Genomic DNA, 22,969 nt, shown 5'->3' with positions numbered 1-22,969 from the left:
ACCATTAGGTCTATATATGGAATTTCACTGAAAGGAGAAAAAAAGAATTTTTAATATCACACACATATATGTATATAGTTGTTACTTACAGCTTATCAACAGAATTAATATGGTACTGCTGGGAAAATGGAAAACAGAGAATTCAAAACAGAGTAAGAACTGGGTGACCACACAGAAACTGATACTCCATGCCACCAATATAGGTAGCAATGCACCAATAGGCCTCTGTTGGCCCAATTAATGTGCTAAGAGCATTAAAAAACAATTGATACATAAGCGCCTACTCTGCTACTTTGGGCTTCCCTGGTGACTCAGCAGCAAAAAACACCACCTGCCAGTCCAGGAGATATGGGTTCTATCCAGGGGTTGGAAAGATCCCCTAGAGAAGGAAATGGCAACCCACTCCAGTATTCTTGCGTGGGAAATCCCATGGACAAAGGAGCCTGGCAGGCTACAGTCCATGGGGTCACAAAGAGTAGGACACAACTCGGCAACCAAACACCACCACGACTCTTGTTAGTTACTGAAGATTCAGAGAAATAACATAGGATTTTTGTTCTCAGAGAGGAGTCGTCTTTCGGGGGGCACACACACAATTGCAGTACCATGTGCAAACAGCCACATGGATACAAGCACAGGCAGACACAGAAACCTGTGGTGAGGGTGGGGAGGGGTCAGCTGGGGGGAAGGAGGGAGACATACAGAGCCATGTCCACAGGAGAGGAGGAGGACGGAGCTAGAAGCAGTCCAGAGATGCGGGAACACAACACTGCGATGAGAAGTAGAGAGAGATGAGTCTGGTCACAGCATCACAGGAGACAGCATGAAGGGCTGAGCACAAGAGTCGGTGCTGATCAGGAAAGGACATGATCAGACCTGGGTGTCTGGGGTTAACAAGGGGAAAGAACCGATGGGAGACGCAGCAAGAAAAGAGACAGCAAGCCAGGTAAGATACTACCACCCAGAGGGCTGTGGATGAGGGGCAGAAGAAGACGGAGTATAGGAAGTCAGCTATGTCAAGGAGGTAGAACTGACTGGATTTGGTGCTTGAGGAAACAGAGGGGCTAAGAGAGAGAGGAGAACACAGGGTAATCACCAGCGAAGGCTTGAGAGGGAGACAGGTATGCAGAAGGGCTGGCAGTAGGCCACAAGCTCAGGTTTGCATATGCTGCGTCCGAACTATGGTACCTCCTGGGGGTTATCCAAACTAAAGTTTCACTCTGGGAATCTGTTTGAAGAAAATAGCCCTGCATATGAAAAAGCTTTACATTTTAATATGTTCAGGATAAAACTATTCACAATAAAGAAAAACCAGAATATAACCGGAATGTCTAAAACTAACACATTGATTGCTTTAAATAACTTATGATGTACTGCATTCCCCTGAGTAGATGAATCTATTAAAGCTAATGGTTACAAGGACTATGGAGCAACACAAAACGTTCAATATTTAGTTTAAAAAGGATACAGCATTTAGTCACATTATATACAATGACAATCATGGTTTTTAAAAGAAAAAAAGATGAAATATATCAAATGGCAGTATTAATTGAGTTTTGGTCACTGATGATGGGATTGGGAGTGATTTTTTTAAATTATTTATTTTTCCAAAGTAATTTTATAAAGAAACTTTACTATTAATATTTTTTAATTAGGTCCATGGCATGTGAGATCTTAGTTCCCTGACTAGGGATCAAACCCACATCCCCTGCATTACAAAGCAGATTCTTAACCACTGGACCACCAGGGAAGTCCTTCCAAAGTAATTTTAATAAACATTTATAACTCTCACAATGGGAAATGCACAATTTAAATAATGTGCATTAAAATAATTATTATGGGAGTTTCCAGGAAGGGGTATGGGGAACCTCTTATATCTGTCACGTTTCTATTTCCTTCTTAAACAATATATGCTTTAGTTACTCCATCACTTGAAAAGTGTGATTCCAAGCTGTGACTGCTACAATGAAAGCACTATACATAGAAGGGTGAAGAGGAAGAGCCTTTTTTCAAAGAATGTGAGTTTGAGTTCCATCTTAAAATAGTAGCTATCATTTCCTAGATGTAAGTTTTTAATAAAACTCTCCTGAATTAGTCATTTTTGAATGCTGGTCTTATAAGACAAGTGCAAGCGAGGTACAATGTGTCCTTCTCAAAATATAAAGGACCTAGTTAGGGTTATAAAGGTGAATAAGACTTTAAAATACAGATAGTGTTGATTGAGTGCCCACAGTGTGTGTGTATGCATGTCTCTATCCGTGTTCCCTTAACATATATATCATAAATACAAAGCATGCATATATGCATGTGTACATGTGTACATGTGTGTGCATGCATGTGCAGTGAATCTAAGTTAACAGCAATAACAGTGCAAACATATTTTAACTAGACCTTTAATATTCTTCTCTGGTGAAACTCACCAAAGAAATAACCTGTAATACAATGGCATTTTCCTTTCATACTAGAAAAACAAAAAAGCCCAAGTACTTTAAATGTGCTTATGATTCTCTTTTTAAAAAATCAGAATCCAAATATGCAAGGATACTTTTTAAGGTTTTTTTCAATGTTGTCATAAAAGAATGGTTAAGAATTGGTCTCAATTGGCCACAAATTCTGGCCCTTGTTACCACACCAAATAGCTCAGCTTGGAGAGTAATGTCATTTGTCACTGGGAACCCACCAAACCAACTTGAGTCAGTGCCTCCAGGATACTGTGGTTTATAATCTTTGATCAAAACTACCTTCAAAAGAGGACTAACAATCCAAACGATCCCTAAAATTTTAAATGGCTCCCCACTGCTTTACAAAATAAATTCTGAACGTCTTCACAGAGTATCTCAAGGGCCTCCAGGATTTGATCCCTAATTACATTTTCACGTTCAAAGGCCCCAAGCTCCTGGTAAAGGTTCCACCTACCCTTTCCTGACACACCCAGCCACTGGAATATTTGCTCACAGTGCTCACTCCAGCCCGACAGGTCCTCAAGGTCTACTCAAAGATCCTTTCATCCCCAAAGCCTTATTGAGCTCTCTGCCATCACCCCACCTCTCCTTCCCCCAGCTTGACCACTCACCACACAGCACTGGGAAGCGCTCAGCAGCCACTCAGTCCTGAAATGTCATCCTGAGACCGCTGGGAGTCCTCGGGGGGTTCAGACTCAGAGGACTGGCAGCTGGGGCCCACCCCTCACACCACACCTGAACAGTGCTCACGCCTGCCTACCTGGCTCTCACACTCAGCACCTTCTAGCCTCATATTAAGTTGGTCCTGTCCATTATCCATCTTTCCTTTGTAAGAAAAAGCTGCAATGTCAGCAAATTAACGGAATAGAGAAAGTAATTTCACATTTTTTTAAACCTGGATATGCCAAAAAAAAGTACAAAATTAACAAGAGGATGAAAAGAAAAGTGAAAGGGCTTCATGGTCCTTTAAAGAGGTATTCTAAGTCACTTCAGAAGTTGATGGGATTGTTTTTTCAACTGTGTCTGATTTCACTTCAAAACTTCTTTTATTTTCTTAACAAAAATAAAAGGAAAATCATCATATTGCTCCTACAACTTTATTGCTCTGAATATGAGTAAACAGGAGAGGGGAAGGCAGGTAAACATATTTCTTAGGGTGTCCAGGCAGCCAGAAAACAAACAGGGAGGTAAGATCATAAGAAGGGACTAAACTAACTGAGATGTGTGCACGCATGCTTATTCGCTCAGTCATGTCTGACTCTTTGTAACCCCTTGTACTGTAGCCCGCCAGGCTCCTCTGTCCGTGGAATTTTCCAGGCAAGAATACTGCCATGGGTTGTTTCTTCCTGCAGGGGAAGCTGGAAATAACTGAGATGGATGAAGACAAATAATAAAAAGAAGGGACATCATGCATAACCCTGGAGCAGGCCCTCACAGTTCACTGCTAAACCATGCTCAGCACCCGGGGAAGTGATGAATTTGTTGAACAAAATGTGTTTCTCCTTCTTACTTCTACCACTTTGGACTTCAAATGCTTCATGCTTCTTTGGTGATCAAGGTTTTTATACACAGGGAAACCCTGGCTGTGACGATCCTTCCCCCAAGATCTCTGCTTCACCCCGTGACTCCTACTCAGCCTTCAATCACTGTGCTGATGCTGAGAACTGGATAAAGTCCAGGAAGCCTACCAGCACCCCCTCTGCTCTCTTACCTTCCTATTCTTTTGTCCAGATGCTTACTGCAGCCTGTGATGATATATCTGATCAATTCTTTAGTACGTAGACAGTAAGCTCCACGAGGGCAGACACAGGTATGCTGTTCTCAGCCCCACTGCACAATTCCCCAGAAGAGCCTGGCACAATTTTGTTTTTTTGTTTTTGTTTTTTACTGTGTATTCCCAATAAGATCACAGAGTTTATTTAACTAATTTACTATACTCTTTATTCATATGGCTACCTACATGTCTCTGCCATCAGACTGAGTCTCTTGAAGTCAGGGATCTAGCTGATAGTCACATATGTTGAAGACGTGTGTGTATTTCTTCCTACTGAAAGCTTGGCACAGTTTCTGATACAAAGCTGTGTATCTGTTACATGTACTTGGTCTCTGCTTAAAGAACACACTGAATAGCCAATTTGCAAGTGGAAAAGATTAGTCAAGGCCATTTCATAAACCAGAAAATGTCTAAAGAAACTAAATTTGTGGTTACCAAGTCTTGAATGACCTTCTTTTTCATGACATACTCAAATTAGTTCAATATTAATGCTATAAAAGGAAGCGAGAGACACTTGGGCAAACACAAAACACTTACCAGAAGCATCAGCATAAAGGATCCCATATAGATGATCAGGAAAAACAACGAAATCATCGTCAGAGTAAGAATTCCACGAATCCACCAGTTTTTCCACCTACAAAGGAAATGTTTGTAAAGTTAGCATCGGTGTATTCTTAAATGTTTGCGTGTAGTTTCACTACTAAATTGCCAGATTTAACAGATTCCCCTTAACTACACTTTAGGAATCCCCATGCACCTACTTTGCCTTGTACAATAACAACATTTAGCAACCAAGCAAACCAAGAGCAATTGCTCAGTCACTGAGAGCTAAAGGAAAGGTGAAAATTATGTTTGCCAAAAGAAAACACCAGCTCATGTTCCACATGAATGAGGATGGATCCTCTGAGGCTGGGAAGTGAGGTGGCCAACAAGGATGTCTACACATACCATCTCAGGTCATTCAGAAGTGAAGGAGGGGCCAGGTGATAGCCCACTCAAAGGATGCCCATCCTTCGGGGTGGCTGATATAAATGGTAATGATGTTAAGGTAGGGTATAACAAAGAGCACGGCCTTCTAATGAGAAAAAGTCAAGAAAGGGCAATGCAGAACTGAAACTGGAGAGACCAGCAATTTCAGGAAAATGAGGAAGGTGTGGAGAGGCCAGGCATTGAGGACAAGGTCAACCAGAAGGTCACTTCTTCCAGCTCAACTTCTTTCAGCCTGTTTTCCTGAAGCACAGAGCCTTCAGCGGTATTCTCTTCTCTTTGGGCCTTTGCTGGTTCTTAGAGCAGAGCTCCCCTGAGCAAAAAAACCTGGCTGGTCCCTGGTAGCTGAGTGTGACTTGACCTGCTTAACCCTCTGCTGTCAGTAAGGGCCTGGGAAACCCATCTCCCCCCACACAGGGGCGTCACACATACCCCTAGTGTACTTTACAAATGGCTGCACTCTTTCTGTGGCTGTCATGAAAAATGTCAGCAGACGCTGTATGAAACACCCCAAACTGTTCTAATAACACCTATAGAAGGAATATTCCTTGGAAGGACTGATGCTAAAAGCTGAACTTTTAACACTTGACGCAAAGAGCCAACTCATTGGAAAAGACCCCAATGCTGGGAAAGACTGAGGGCAGGGGGAGAAGAAGGCAATAAGGGATGAGATAGTTGGATAGCATCGCTGACTCAATGGACTTGGGTAAACTCTGGGAGACAGTGAAGGAAAGGGAAGCCTGGTATGCTGCAGTCCATGGGGCTCCAAAGAGTCGGGCATGACTGAGCGACTGAACAACAATCACAACAACATAGAAAGATATGCTTTCTGAATCTAAAACTCCTGCCCTCTGAGTTTATTCATTCTACTTCATTTTGCATTCTACTCAATAATTCTGGTTTCTATTAATTGAAATTATAATACTTAAATTATATCACAGACATTTTGACCCAACATATGATAACACATAGGCACACCCTATTCTAAGTATTCTCCACTCCATAACAGAAATATTAGCTGATTCCATTCATTTCTCAAACACTAATTACATTCCCTGTCTTCAGTCACTCTCCTATATAGTCTGGATACCCAGATCTACTCTTCTCTCAAAAATCCTTTTGATCACATCCTTTCTGCACACAAGACCTAAAATGCCAAAATTAAATCCAAGCTCTTTTAAATTGTTTTCAAGGTTTTCCACAAGTTTGTCAAATTGTACTTACCCAACTTTATTTCCCTCTCCTGCTTAACTCCACATGTAGACTCATACATTTTTCATGAGACTGAAAGCTTTGGGGCTGTGCTGAAAAGCTACAGCTGAAAGGTTGCATTTGGCTTTATAGAACGAACTCTTTAAGGATGAATGAATGGATTAGGAAACTGAGCTAGGTCACAGAGCTAGTCAGAGGTAAATAAAGGACCACAAGCCAGTCTGTGGGTAATAACCTTGTCTTGTTTGCATGAATCTGTGAAAGGTATTTAGCCTTCCTTCATAACTGATTCTCAGACTCAGAATCACTAAGAACATTTTTCAGACAAAGAACACTACCCAGGTGTCAGAAATCAGTCCTTGGTGGGAACTTCGAGGTCCATGTGCACCTCTAACACTAAAGGGCTGGCCTTGAACATCAGAGAACCAGAGATTTAAACAGAGACCTACTCTCTTTTATTATACCAATGTTACTCCTCCCAGAAAAATTCCCCAACAAGATCAAAGATTTACTTGCCTTATTGTAATTTAAATGACTCCCCAAACCTCCTAAGAAAACCTGATACAAAGTTAAGGACATAAAAGTACAGATTTAAACATAATATACAGCTACTGATAAGGTAACCGAAAGTTACCTCTCAAGGGAGAAGCCCTTAACTCCAAACAGAGCTTCTGCTGCTGCTAAGTCACTTCAGTCGTGTCAGACTCTGTGTGACCCCAAGGACAGCAGCCCCCCAGGTTCCCCCATCTCTGGGATTCTCCAGGCAAGAACACTGGAGTGGTTTGCCATTTCCTTCTCCAGTGCATCAAATTGAAAAGTGAAAGTGAAGTCGCTCAGTCGTGTCTGACTCTAAGCGACCCCATGGACTGTAGCCTATCAGGCTCCTCTCATGGGATTTTCCAGGCAAGAGTACTGGAGTGGGGTGCTATTGCCTTCTCTGGCAAACAGAGCTCAGATATGCAAAATGCATGTACCATTGTTACTAAAATCCAGAGGAAAGTCTGGTTCCAAACTCAAAATCCTTGACTTCCTTTACCATGCCACCATGATCACCTTAGAGGAAGCCTTAATTTTGAGTCCAAGTCATCACCTCACAGATTGTTTTAGATCAAGGAACTGAGAACCAATATAGGAGAGCTTCATTCAAGTCTCCTGTCTCCAGGACCTCTGTGAGCTAGAAAGGCAATTTCTAAAAAGTATTTAATTAAGCAGTGTTCTTTGCCTGGAAAACCCCATGGACAGAGGAGCCTAGAGGGCTACAGTCCATGGGGTCGCAAAGCACTGTACGTGACTGAAGCATCTGCACAACAAGCAGTGTCCTTAAAAGCAACTATCTGAAGCGATGACACATTTACTGCTCAAATCAGCTATGTGATGCACAATGTCTTACTGTTACTACAACTCTTTGGGCGTTTTTATTTCCAAAGTAAGAAAACTACAGATTTTTTTTTCCTTGTGGTACAAGCATCATGAGTTGTCAAAGACCGAGGCTGACAAGGGAGTTCATCTGAGCCAACAATCAGAGCACAGAGGCACTCTTCGAGAACAAACATGAACTTGATGGGCCATCTAGTAAAGAGCAGGGTTTTGGAGAAACCCCATCTATCTACCAGCCTTAGGAGGAAGTGGACAGGAAGTGTGCAGGCTCCCAGGGAGAAGGAAAATGGTATGACAAGAGTACAAGAGCACAGCAGGACTATGTCTAGGTATCTTCATGGTCTCTGAACCTTCACTCGTAACGTCTGGGCCACACCATTCCCTGCTGTGAAGAGCTGTTCCGTGGACTATAGGATGGTGCTAGCAGCGCCCTCTCTCACTGTGATACCTAAAATGTCTCTGTGCATGTATGCTCAGTTGTGTCTGACTCTTTGTGACCCCATGGATGGTAGCCCTCTAGGCTCCTCTGTCCATGAGATTCTCTAGGCAAGAAATACTGGAGTGGGTTGCCATTTCCTCCTCCTGGGGATCTTCCTGACCCAGAGTTCAAACCCTCATCTCCTGCGGCTCCTGTATAGGTAGGTGGATTCTTTACCACTGAGCCATCTCGGAAGCCAGACACTGCCAAGTGTTCACAGGCTGTGGGGGATGGTACAAAACCCAAGGCATCGCCCCTGGAAAGAACTACTAAGTTAGATTCATTGCCGAAGAAGCTCTTCACTAAAGGAGAAAGCCAGCCACTTGGCTGGCTAATGAATATTCCTTTCCGCAGATCCACGCAAAGGTCAAGAATCAGACTGGGACACCTGCCAAGGGACTGAAGACTTTTCAAGCTCCTTCCAGTATCAATGGCTAATGCTCTCTTTGGCATTATATATTAGAGTCTTAAAAATGAACGTAAATCTTGCCCAAGGAATTTCACTTTAAAGATTTTATGTGGACTTTGAACAAGATGGCAGAGGAGCAGGTGGACGTGGAGTACATCTCTCTCCGTGGATACATCAGGAATACACCTTCAGACACAGAAGTGCTTGCAGAACCCCAGCTGAGAGCAGACAGGAGTAACTGACCACCGGGAAAGAAATTATAGGACCACGCAAAACTCGGTACGACGAAGGAAGTGGGGGGCAAAAAGGAGAGTTAATAGGACTGGACCTGCGCTCAGCAAGTGGGGGAACTGAAGCAGGGGTCCGATCCCCACAACCAGAGGAGAAACAACTGAGGCTGAGAGTGAAGCAGCTGATCTGTGGTAGCCCAAATGGAATGAGAATCACACAGACAATCCTTGTCGCAGCCATAGGTACCCCAGACAAGGACGTGTGTTTCCCAGAAGGCACAGCACCTGGGAGCTGAAGCGTAGGGATCGTGGAGCAATCCCAGGGAGAGGTCTGCTGTTGACTGTGGGGAGTTGGCCCAAGGGGACGTGAGGGAGGAGACTGTGGTGGGAAACGCCTGCGGAGGAGAATCAGGCAGCCATGAAGGCAAGCGGATACTCCCGAGTCATGCGTAGGGGTGGGGCCATCACCGTAGCCTCTTTCTCCACACGCCTGCACTGGCAGCTGAACAACAGAGAGGCTGGCCCATCAAATGCCCGATGCCCAAACAACAGAGAAGGCCCCCAACCAGGGGAGCCCTTTCAGTGCCTTATGCACAGAACACCAGAGTAGGACCCCAGTCAGCGGGGCCCCTGTATGTGCCTGACACACTGAGCAACAGAGGACACAGGCAGGGGAGCCCTCTAAGTGCCTGAATGGGCAGAGCAACGGAGAAGCATTGGCCAAAGAGGCCTTCCGATCGCCAGCCACCAGAGGCTAGAAAAAGACTCTGAGAGTCCCTCGGACTGCGAGGAGATCCAACTAGTCCATCCTACAGAAAGTCAGTCCTGAATATTCACTGGAAGGACTGATGCTAAAGCTGAAACTCCAATACTCTGGCCACCTGATGCGAAGAGCTAACTCATTAGAAAGGACTCTGATAATGGGAAAGATTGAAGGCCGAAGGAGAAGGGGAGGACAGAGGATGAGACGGCTGGATGGCATCACTGACTCAGTGGGCATGAGTTTGAGTAAACTCTGGGAGTTGGCAATGGACAGGGAGGCCTGGCATGCTGTAGTCCAAGGGGTCGCAAAGAGTTGGACACAACTGAGAGACTGAACTGAGGGCCATAGCTCCTGCAGCTGAGGCAGTCCGTGTCCCTGCACACTTGGCACCACCAGGGTTCCCAAGACCAAAACAGATGCACCACCTTCACACTCAGCTATGCCTTCACTGGGGCATAGCTGCCACAGGCTAGAAAAAGCCCTGCTGCTGCTAAGTCACTTCAGTCATGTCCAACTCCCCTAAAAGCACCATATCTCCTGTGACGATAGCCGCTGGCGCTCCTGCACAGCCGGTACTGCCAGGGTCCCCGTGATCCAAGCAACCGTGCCACCTCCGTGCATGATCCCCACTGGGACAGAGCTGCCAGAGACCAGAAAAAGTCCTGCGTCTGTGCACACGGGGTCACTTCGGTTATAGCCAACTCCTTGTGACCCTGTGGACTGCGGCCTGCCAGACTTCTCTGTCCAGGGGAGGTTCTCAGGCTGGAATACTGGAGTGGGTTGCCATATCCTTCTAGAGCACAATATTTCCTGCTGCCCTAACCTCCGGCTCCCCTGAGTACCTGGTGTTGCCAGGGCCCCATGACCCAAGCAGCTGCACCACCCCCTACCTGGCCCTCACTAGGGCAGAGCCAAGTCCTCCAGGGCAGCCTTAGGAGCAAACCCCTGTGGACAAGCCACATGCAGAGGTGGATATAACATCACAACTGAAACTCAGGGGCAGGGTGACTAAGGAAGAGGACCCAAAACATTCCCACCAGCTGTACAAGCTGCAGATTAGATCCACATGATCAACTATGCTGACTCTGCGGCTATGGAATACATGAAAGGACAATGAGAATTCTGACAAAAGAAAATGCACTAGTTCTGACAACTGTGGACATCAGAGGCAAGAACACACAGGAGTAGAACTGGATTAGAGTATGAGCTGCTGGAAGCAGGTCCAGAGACCAGCAGTATTGGAGGGCATCCTAGGGAGGCGAGGTGAACTGGGACTCCCATCGAGGGAACAGACACTGATGGCAGAGACTTAAGAAAAACATCTGAACATTTATTATCTTTATATTTTGACTTGTTCTGTAGTTGCTTCTGGATTTTTTTTCTTTTCCTTTTTTTCCCTCTATTGTTGTAGCTGTCAATTTAATTAGTACTATTCAATCTATTTAAGCTTTTGAGAATTTTTTAAAGCACATTTTTTATTTTTGTTACATACTTCAGCCTCTGTATTGGCCTTTTATAGTTCTGTGGAGTTTTCTTTTTTTCCTTTCTCTTTTTTAATTTTAATTTTTAAAATTTATTATTATTTTTTCTACATTTATCCCTTTCTCGTTTTTCCTACTATTCTTTTCCTGTTTCAGTTAATCTTTAATACATATAAATCTTTAGCTACCTCGATTAAACTTTGCATTTCTATTAGTTCTTTCTTCTCTTCCTTTTCTTTTTCTCACCATATCTGTTAGCTTTGTTTACACTGCTTTAAAAATTCCCCAGTTAACATCTTGCTTTAGTTTTGTTTTCCAGTTTGTGCTTTAGTTACTTATGTTCTTAACTGGTGGATATCACTTTTGATTTCCTTTGTTCACTGGGTCAATCTATTGCACTTTTTTTTTTTTTTTTGGACTGTTTTGGTTTTGCTTATGAGTGTATATGTATGTGTGCAAATTCCATTATTTTACTTATTATTTGCCTGATTTTGTAACTGCCATTTGTCTTGGGTACGCCTTTTGTTTCTCGTTTTTGTGTATTTGTTTTAATCCCATTTAATGCGATAACAAACCACCCGTGGTACCTCCATTTTCAGCCAGAGATCAGGCCCTGAGCCTATGGAGCCAGAGCTCTGACCCCAAGACCCCAGACTACCAGAGCTTCCTAATCCTAGAGAGGACCAGGCAGCCAGAGTTACCCAGCAAGGATCCCATTCAAACTACCCTAATCCCAGAGAGTACCAAGCAGCCAGAGCTACCCAGCAAGGACCTCATTCAAAACCTAATCCAGAATACCAGCAGAGCTACCTCATTCAAACTACCCTAATCCTAGAGAGTACCAAACAGCCAGAGCTACCCAGCAAAGACCTCATTCAAACTACCCTAATCCTAGAGAGTACCAAACAGCCAGAGCTACCCAGCAAGGACCTCATTCAAACTACCCTAATCCTAGAGAGGACCAAGCAGCCAGAGCTACCCAGCAAGGATCCCATTCAAACTACCCTGATCCTAAGGAGTACCAAGCAGCCAGAGCTACCCAGCAAGGACCTCGTTCAAACTACCCTAATCCTAGAGAGTACCAAGCAGCCAGAGCTACCCAGCAAGGATCTCATTCAAACTACCCTAATCCTAGAGACAACCAAGCAGCCAGAGCTACCCAGCAAGGATCTCATTCAAACTACCCTGATCCTAGGGAGTACCAAGCAGCCAGAGCTACCTAGCAAGGACCTCATTCAAACTACCCTAATCCTCGAGAGTACCAAGCAGCCAGAGCTACCCAGCAAGGATCTCATTCAAACTACCCTAATCCTAGAGAGTGCCAAACAGCCAGAGCTACCCAGCAAGGATTTCATTCAAACTACCCTAATCCTAGAGAGTGCCAAACAGCCAGAACTACCCAGCAAGGATCTCATTCAAAATTGTTGGAGAAATCAAAAGCTTTACAGACAAGCAAAAGTTAAGAGAATTTAGTACCAACAAGTCAGCTTTACAACAGCTGTTAATGGGACTTAGTCAGGAAATACAAGAGAAGAAAAAGATCTAAGTAAAATAAACCCCAATCAAGAAAATGGCCATAGGAACATATATATCAATAATTACTTTAAATGTAAATAGATTAAATGTTCCAACCGAAAGACACAGAGTGGCTGAATGGATACAAAAACCCATATACATGCTGTCTACAAGAAACCTACTTCAGACCTAAAGACACATATTGACTGAAAGTGAGATGCTGGAAAAAGATATTCCATGCCAATGGAAATCAAAGCAAGCTGGAGTAGCAATCCTCGTATCAGACAGAATCAACCTCGAAATAAAAGACTATTACAAGAGACATGGAAGGACACTACATGATGATCAGGGATGGATCCAAGAGGAAGACGACTGACAGCAACACAGCAGCAGCAGGAGATTCTAACCCCCCACTTACACCAACGGACAGATCATCAAAACAGAAAATTAGAAAGAAAATACAAGCCTTAAAACGACACACTAGATCAGGTGACTCTCACTGATAGCTTCAGGGCATTCCACCCAAACGCAGAAGAATACACTTTCTTCTCAAGTGCATATGGAACATTCTCCAGGACAGACCACATCTTAGGTCACAAATCCAACCTCAGTAAATTTAAGAAAACTGAAATAGTATCAAGCCTCTTTTCTGACCACACTGCTATGAGCCTCGATATCAGTTATAAGGAAAAAAAACCTGTAAAAATACGAACACGTGGAAATTAAACAATATGTTTCTAAATAATGAACAGGTTACTGAAGAAATCAAAAGGGAAATAAAAAAATTCCTAGAAACAAATGACAATGAAAACATATCAACTCAAAACCTATCAGTTCAGTTCAGTCGCTCAGTCGTGTCCAACTCTTTGTGACCCCATGAATCGCTGCACGCCAGGCCTCCCTGTCCATCACCAACTCCTGGAGTTCACTTAGACTCGCGTCCATCGAGTCAGTGATGCCATCCAGCCATCTCATCCTCTGCCGTCCCCTTTTCCTCCTGCCCCCAATCCCTCCCAGAATCAGAGTCTTTTCCAAAGCAGCAAAAGCAGTTGTAAGAGGAAGTCTACAGCAATACAATCCTACCTCAAGAAACAAGAAAAACATCAAATAGATAACCTAACTTCACACCTAAAACAACTGGAAAAAGAACAACAATAAAAAATCCCAAAGTTAGCAGAAGGAAAGAAATCATAAGATCAGAGCAGAAATAAATGAAACAAACAATAGTAGAGATGAATAAAACTAAAAGCTGGTTCTTTGAGAAGATAAACAAAATAGACAATTTTTTAGCCAGACTCATCAAGAAAAAAAACAAGAGAGAAGAATCAAACCTACAAAATTAGGAGTGAAAAAGAAGAGGTTACAGCAGGTAATGCAGAAATACAAAGGATCCTAAGAGACTACTATGAGCGCCCATATGGCAACTAAATGGACAACCTGAAAGCAGTGGACAGATTCTTAGAAAACTTCAATCTTCCAAGACTGAACCAGGAAGAAACAGAAATTATGAACAATCCAGTTACAAGCACTGAAATCGAAACTGTGATAAAAAATTTCCCAAAAACCAAAGCCCAGGTGCTTCACAGGAGAATTCTGTCAAACATTTAGAGAAGAGCTAATGACTATCATTCCAAAACCCTTTCAAAAAATTTCAGAGAAAGGAACACTTCCAAACTCATTCTACGAGTCCACCATCGCCCTGATACCAAAACCAGACAAAGACAAAACAAAAAAAAGAAAATTACAGGCCAATGTCACTGATGACTGGTATCACTGACTCGATGGACGCGAGTTTGAGCAAGCTCTGGGAGTTGGTGATGGACAGGGAAGCCTGGCATGCTGCAGTCCGTGGGGTCACAAAGAGCTGGACACAACTGCGTGACTGAACTAAACTGACTGATCACTGATGAATACAGATGCAAAAATCCTCAACAAAATTCTAGCAAACAGAATTCAACGACACATTAAAAGCTTATACACCATGATCAAGTCGGGTTATTCCAGGGATTCAAGGAGTCTTTAATACACACAAATCAATTAATGTGATATATCATATTAACAAATTGAAAGATAAAGACCATATGATAATCTCAATAGATGCAGAAAAAGCCTTTGACAAAATTCCGCAAGACTCTAAAAAATGGGCATAGTAGGAACCTACTTCAACATAGTAAAGGTCACATATGATAAGCCCACAGCAAACATTTTCAATAGTGAAAAATTGAAAGCATTCCCTCTAAGATCAGGAATAAGAAAAGGGTTCCCACTCTCACCACTATCATTCAACATAGTTTTGGAAGTTCTGCTGCTGCTAAGTCGCATCAGTCGTGTCTAACTCTGTGCAACCCCATAGACGGCAGCCCACAGGCACCTCTGTCCCTGGGATTCTCCAGGCAATACTGGAGTGGGTTGCCATTTCCTTCTCCAATGCATGAAAGTGAAAAGTGAAAGTGAAGTTGCTCAGTCGTGTCTGACTCTTAGCGATGCCATAGACTGTAGCCCACCAGGCTCCCCCATCCATGGGATTTTCCAGGCAAGAGTACTGGAGTGGGTTGCCATCGCCTTCTCCTTGAAAGTCCTAGGTACAGCAATCAGAGAAGAAAAAGAAATAAAGGAAAACAGAAAAGAAGTAAAATTCTCACAGTTTGCAGATGACATGATACTAAACATAGAAAACCCTAAAGATACAATTAGAAAATTACTAGAGCTAATCAGTGAATTTAGCAAAGTCTCAGGATACAAAATCAATACACAGAAATCACTTGAATTCCTATATTTTAACAATGAATAATCAGAAAGAAAAATTAAGGGCTCAATCCCATTCAGTTTTGCAACAAAAAGAATAAAATATCTAGGAACAAACCTACCTAAGGAGACAAAAGAACTGTATATATAAAATTATAAGACACTGATGAAAGAAATCAAAGATGGCATAAACAGATGGAGAAACATTCCACGTTCCTGGGTAGGAAGAAGCAATATTGTGAAAACGACTATACTACCAAATGCAAACTACAGATTCAATGTGATCCTTATCAAATTACCAGTGGCATTTTTCACAGAAATAGAAAAAAATTTTCACAATTCATATAGAATCACAAAAGACCCCAAACAGCCAAAGCAGTCTTGAGAAATAAGAACAGATCTGGAGGAATTAACCTTCCTAACTTAAGACTATACTACAAACCCACAGTCATCAAGACAGTATGGTACTGGCACAAAAACAGAAATATAGACCAATGGAACAAGATAGAAAGCCCAGAGATAAACCCATGCACCTATGGGTACCTGATTTTTACAAAGGAAGCAAGAATATACAATGGGGCAAAGACAGCCTCTTCAGTAAATGGTGCTGGGAAAACTGGACAGTTATATGTAAAAATGAAACTGGAACACCTTCTAATGCCAGACACAAAGATAAACAAAATGGATTAAAGACCTAAATGGAAGACCAGAAACTATAAAACTCTCAGAGGAAAACATAGGCAGAACACTCAATGACATAAATCAAAGCAAGATCCTGTTACCTACCTCACAGAGTAATGGAAATAAAAACAAAAGTAAACAAATGGGACCTAATTAAACTTAAAAGCTTCTGCACAGCAAAGGAAACTATAGACACACTGAAAAGACAACCCTCAGAAGGAGAAAATGACAGCAAATGCAACAACTGACAAAGAATTAATCCCCAAAATATATAAGAAGCTCATATAACTCAAAACCAAAACACAACCAACCCAATCAGAAAGTGGGAAAAAGACCTAAATAGACATTTCTCTAAAGAGGACACACAGATGCCTAACAGACACAGAAAAAGATGCTCAACATCTAGATCTAGCGAAATGCAAATCAAAACTTCAGTGAGATACCAACCAACTCACACCAGTCAGAATGGCCATCATAAATAAGTCTACAAAAAATAAATGCTGGAGAGGGTATGGAGAAAAGAGAACCTTCTGTTGGTGGGAATATAAACTGATACAGTCACTATGGAAGATGGTATGGAGATTCCTTAAAAAACTAGAAAAAAAAAAAAACCACCATATGACCCAGCAATCCCACTACTAGTTATATATCCTGAAGAAACCAAAACTGAAAAAGACACATGTACCCCAATATTCATTGCAGCACTATTTACCATAACCAGAACATGGAAGCAACCTAGATGTCCATCGACAGATAAATGGATGAATCTGTGATGCATATATACAATGGAATATTACTCAGCCATAAAAAGGAACACCTCTGAGTCAGTTCTAATGAGGCAGATGAATCGAGAGCCTATTATACAGAGTGAAGTCAGTCAGAAAGAGAAAGATAAACATTGTATATTAACAGAAATATATGGAATCTAGCAAGATGGTACCTATGAATTTATTTGCAGGGCTGCAATGGAGAAATAGACATAGAGAACAAACTAATGGACATGGGGTGGGGGGCAAGAAGGAGAGGGTATGTATGGAGAGAGCAACATGGAAACTGACATTACCATACGTAAAATAAACAGCCAATGGGAATTTGTTGTATGACTCAGGGAACTCAAACAGGGGCTCTGTAACAACCTAAAGGGGTGGGATGGGGCAGAGGTTCAGGAGGGAGGCAACATGTGTATGCCTGTGGCTGATTTGTGTTGGTATTTGTCAGAAAACAACAAAATTCTGTAAAGCAATTATCCTTCAATTAAAAATAAATAAAATTTAAAAGTTTTATCTGAAGAAAATAATTATGGATGCTAAATAAAAGTTAGCTATAAAAACATACACTTAAAGCAGAGTTGGTTTTAATTGTGAAAATTTAGAAATTGGCTGTCAAGCAACATCTGTTTAGTTAAGTAAACTGAACTACAGCTGTACAAGGAATATATTATCATGCAGCCATTCAAGTATTTACATATATTTAAGGATGTTGTTCCTAATACCATGGAATAAAAATGGAAATACCAAGGCAGAAAGGAGTACAATGCTGCTTTTACGTTACACACACAAGCACACATATGCACACAGTGCAAAAAAAAGTTTCAAAGATAAACATCACAGTATTTTCATCAGTAATGTCTCAGCTGGAGGGTTACAGGGTTTTTTCCTGCAATCCAGGTATGTTTCTTATGAAATTAGTAGTTTTACTCCTTTGCATCTACAACTTCTAAATCTTTGCAAGGCAGACTATTTGGGGTTTTAAATAAAAAGAGGCTAAAAGGTGTAAAACACAGATTTTAAAACATTTAATTTTTACAGATAAGTTTCTTGAGAAGATTCAAAGTAGTCATTTATCACCTGCTGTTTATTTTTTTAAAGTGAAATCTTTCATAAATAGAGTACAATGCTTTGCTTCAGAATGTGGCTCTATCACTTAGCCAGGTCATTTGCTACATGACCCTGGACATGACACGTACCTGTGCTTCAGTTTCTCCATTTATATAACAGGTGTAATACAACCATACCTGTGTTACAGGGTTGATGTGATAATAAACTAGTCAACACAAGTAAAGTGCTTGGAGAAGCTCCTAGCAAATATACATGGTCAATAAATACCAGCTACTATTACCTGCTCTTGTTGCTTTATGCCAGGAAAAAAATATAGTAAGGAAAATCTTGGTATGAACGACACACAGGAATCCAGCATTACTCTTATATAACATCAACATAGAAAAAAATCCAGATCCAAAATAGACCAGGTGAGATTTTAAAGCAAAGGTACATCTGTGAACTAGGTCATGAAAACAACTGGGAACAAGAAATGTTAAAACAATAACCATGTTTTAAATAAGGGATAGCAAAATTCTTTTCTGTTGGCTAAAAAACATGAAAACTTTGTCTTGAACTGGTTTATTCTAATACGGCTATCTTCTAGGAAATTAACAGTCAGAAAAGCTCATAGTTTATTTACTGCTGCTGCTAAGTCGCTTCAGTCGTGTCCGACTCTGTGCAACCCCATAGACAGCAGCCCACCAGGCTTCCTGTCCCTGGGATTCTCCAGCCAAGAATACTGGAGTGGGTTGCCATTTCCTTCTCCACTAGATATGACTAAATCAGTATTTTTCAAACTTCAAGTTATGACCCATGGGTAGTAAAAATCAATTTACTAATCCAGCATTTTTTGGTCCAAGAACCTAGAACAGTTATCAAAAATATGAGAAATCAGAGTGCATCACACACAGTTAAGGCAAGAATTGCTTCATACCATTTTTCCAGCAGTTAAAACATAATTTGTGTCTCTCTTGGAGCATGGTGGAAAAAAGACCTCTTATTGTGTGTCACAGTATTAAGAAATTGAAGAAAGAGTGTTCTGTACCAATATTTAAGATTTTATATGTTCATCTGGGCAACAGATTATACTTATTTTGCCCTTATAAATTTTATAATTCATATTACAATGGAGGGCAATATAAAATTAGGTTGTTATTAGACATTTAAAGGTATAACAGAAATACAAAATGGTAAAGTGTTGTAGAGTCTGGACAATGATTTTAAATTCCATTAGAAGGAAAAAAATTACCTATTTCCATCTGGCATTTGAAAACACAGGACTGAGGATACAGAATTTTCTTTATTTGATGTCCCAGTATCAGAAAAGGCAACCTGATGTGATAAATGGGTCACTGGCATCAGAAACCCAGTAGACAGGGGCAGAAATGCCAGGTCCACAACTTATTAGCTTTATAACATTCACCAGCTAACCTCTCAGACTTGGTTTTCTTTGAAACTTAAGAACTTAAAGATTAATGAAAGGCAAGCCTCCAACACTGCGCTCATGTATGGTGAAAAATGTAAGTCTTCTCTCATAGCTCTAAAACTCACAAAAAGTGAAATTTCTTATACCAGTGTAAGAAATGGTCCAGGATAACCTCACAGCTTATCTAGTTCACCCCTTAGATGACCTTCAACCAATCGTACCTTGAAGACAAACCAGACAGAGCTTTCTTGAGGATCTCGGGGGTTCTATCTAGGGATGGTGGAATTTCTGGAATATCAGAATCTGTTCTGGAATCCAAGTCTCCATATCTGTCATCAATATCTGTTTCCTAAAATTAAAGAAAAAAGAAAATCACTTTGCAAAATAAAAGGGAAAAAAGTGCACGCTTGCCAATACATCTATTTATTGCTCAGAGTACCAACTCTCATTTCCATAACTTAAAAAAAAACTATTAACTTATCTTGAATATGCAAGCACTGTTGGACATCCTAGTTAGTAAAGTTCCTGCTAAAGTCTATCAACCTAAAGGATTTAAACAAAAAACACAAAAAGAAAAGTCTATACTATCTAAAACAGAAATTTACCACAGAATCCAATATTTATTGTTTCTCTGCTTAACAGAAAAAATAGTGTTTGTGTTAATGTACATTCTGATCAATGGTACATGAGTGACTGAGTGAAGTCGCTCAGTCGTATCCGACTCTCTGCAACCCCGTGGACTGTGGCCTACCAGGCTCTTCTGTCCATGTACAATGGTACATAGTCTCTTTTTTATTTGATTGCAATCAAAGCATCTCCAATAGGAGTAATATCTTATATTGGCATGGCATTTTAGATAGATACATAGATAGTGAAGCTGATTCTGACCTCTGTACCCCAACACTGAATTAAATCTCTGAGACTTCTGGGTGAAGTTAAAATAGAATAGCTTTATTGCTTTGCCAGGCAAAGGAAGCCACAGCAGGCTAATGCCCTCAAAATCATGTGTCCCAACTTAGAGTAGTGAGAAGTTTTATAGTTATGGGGTGTGATCAACTTGTGGACATTCTTGAGACTGCCTGGTGCTAAGTAAGGGGGGTCAGCATCATCAACCTTCAGGTTCCAACTGGTCTGGGGTCTGTGTGCTTGTGGGCAGCGTACCCTCATTAATCATTAACTTCTCCCACCTGATGGGGGTTTCAGTATGTGCACAACAGCTCAAAGATATTGCCATGGGTATCCCTTACTGGGGAACCAGGACCTCACCCCAAGGCTGCACTATTGTTTCTCTTGACTGTTTCTCCCTTGTCTTGCATCCCCTCCCTTTCCTAATTAACAACTGCTTCAATCTGGCTGTTGGAACTCAGTGAAGATGAGGGAGGCTGAATGAAGGCTATCTCCTGTAATCAGATGAATGGGGGACACACAAAGGCTCTGTGCCCAGGAGTCCTACAGGGCCCTGCTAGGTATCAATAGATAGACAGATATAAATATATAGATACACAGATACATACACACACACACACACGCACACACATATATATAAATAAATAAATATATATTCATATAAAAAGAGATCAAATCAGTCAATCTTGGGATTCCTTTAGAGGAAATCAATCCTGAACATTCATTGGAAGGACTGATCCTAAAGCTGAAGCTTCAATACTTTGGCCACCTGATGTGAAGAGCCAACTCATTGGAAAAGACCTTGATGCTGGTAAAGATTGAAGGCGGGAGGAAAAGGGGATGACAGAGGATGAAATGGTTGGATGGCATCACCAACTCAATGAACATGAGTTGGAGCAAACTCCAGGAGATGGTGAAGGACAGGGAAGCCTGGCATGCTGCAGGCCATGTGGCTGCAGAGTGGGATGCGACTTAGCAACTGAACAACAATATACATATAATTATTCAAAACACTCAAACTTCCATCATTTTATTAGATCCTCAAGAGATAATCCTGGCCACGATGGTGGAGTACAAAATCCTGGAGCCCACCTCCTCTCATGGGCACACCAAGTTTACAACTATTATCAGAACAGCTACTGATGAGAAAGAGTGATAGAATCTACCAGAAAAGATCTTCTACAACTAAAGATACAAGGAAAAATCCACAAGGAGAAGGAAAGGAGGGGCAGTGGGGGTGGTACAGTCAAGATTCATACTATAGAAAAAGCAGTTTTAAGAGGAAAGGTTATAGTGAAGCAAGCCTACCTCAGTCTCCTAAAACAAGGAAATAGAAGCAAAAACAAACAAATGAGATCTAAGGAGACTTAAAAGCTTTTGCACAGCAATGAAAACCATCAACAAAACAAAAAGACAACCTACTGAATGAGAGAAAATATTTGCAAATGTTATGACTAATAAGGGGTTAATATCCAAAATATACAAACAGCTCATACAACTCAATATCAAAAAAACCCAAACAACTCAATCAAAATATGGGTAGAAGACCTGTATACACATTTTTCCAAAGAAGACATAAAAATGGCCAATAGGCACATGAAAAGGTGCTCAACATTACTAATTATCATAGAAATGAAAATCAAAACCACAATGATATATCACGTCACATCTGTCAGAGTGACTAACATCAAAAAGACCACAAATAGCGAATGTTGGCAATGATACGGAGAAAAGGGAACACTGGACACTGTCGGTGGGACTGCAAATCTGCATAAGCCCTGTGAAACCAGCATGGAGGCTCCTGAAAGAGCTAAAAATAGAACTCCCATATGATTCTGCAACTCTACTTCTGTGTATATTTCTGAAAAACAAAAAAGAAAAACACTAATTCAAAACCATACACGCACCACAATGTTCAAAGCAGCATTGTTTATAATGGCCAGCAGCATGTGGCAGCAAGCTAAGTGTCCATCAACAGATGAATGGACAAAGAAGATGTGGTATCGGGGCTTTCCTGTCGGCTCAGTGGTGAAAAGTCCGCCTGCCCACGCAGAAGACACCGGTTTGGCCCCTGATATGGGAGGATCCCACAAGCCGTGGACCAGCTAAGCCTGTGCACCACAGCCATTGAACCTGGGCTCTAGAACCCGGGAACTGCAACTACTGAAGTCTGTGTGCCTAGAGCCCATGCTCTGCAACAAGAGAAGTCACCATCGTGAGACGTCTGTACACGGCAACTAGAGAAAAGCCCGTGCGGCAACGAAGACCTACACAGCCGAAAACAAATAAATAAAATTATAAAAAAGATGTGGTGCGCGCGCACACACACACACACACACACACACACACACACACACACACACAGAGGAATGCTACTCAGACATGAAGAAGAATAAATTTTGCCATCTGCAACAACATGGAAGGACCTGGAGGGTATTATGCCTAGTGAAATCAGTTCAGTTCAGTTCAGTCGCTCAGTCGTGTCTGACTCTTTGCGACCCCATGAACCGCAGCACGCCAGGCCTCCCTGTCCATTACCAACTCCCGGAGTTCACCCAAACCCATGTCCATGTTCAAAAGCATCAATTCTTTGGCACTCAGCTTTCTTTATAGTCCAACTCTCACATCCATACACGACCATTGGTAGCAATCCTCATTAAAGAGTGCTACACACATAAATGCTTTGGGAGAGTGGTTTACAAA

General features: G+C 41.7%; 1 protein-coding gene across 2 annotated transcripts in view; it reads right to left on the bottom strand.

Moving 5' to 3' along the window:
* CDS1 (CDP-diacylglycerol synthase 1) overlaps positions 1 to 22,969 on the bottom strand; it is a 76,454-nt gene that overhangs the window by 41,459 nt on the left and 12,026 nt on the right. For both annotated transcript variants that reach the window (XM_018049683.1, XM_018049682.1), the window contains exons 2-3: positions 19,582 to 19,709; positions 4,774 to 4,870 (exon numbers count right to left, since the gene is read on the bottom strand). In XM_018049683.1, coding sequence (XP_017905172.1) covers positions 4,774 to 4,870; positions 19,582 to 19,709 — 225 coding nt within the window. The remainder of the gene's footprint in view (positions 1 to 4,773; positions 4,871 to 19,581; positions 19,710 to 22,969) is intronic.

Source organism: Capra hircus, chromosome 6, assembly GCF_001704415.2.
Source record: "Capra hircus breed San Clemente chromosome 6, ASM170441v1, whole genome shotgun sequence".
Lineage (NCBI taxonomy): Eukaryota > Metazoa > Chordata > Mammalia > Artiodactyla > Bovidae > Capra > Capra hircus.
The sequence above is the reverse complement of the archived record's forward strand: the minus strand, read 5'-3'. Positions and strand labels throughout refer to the sequence as shown.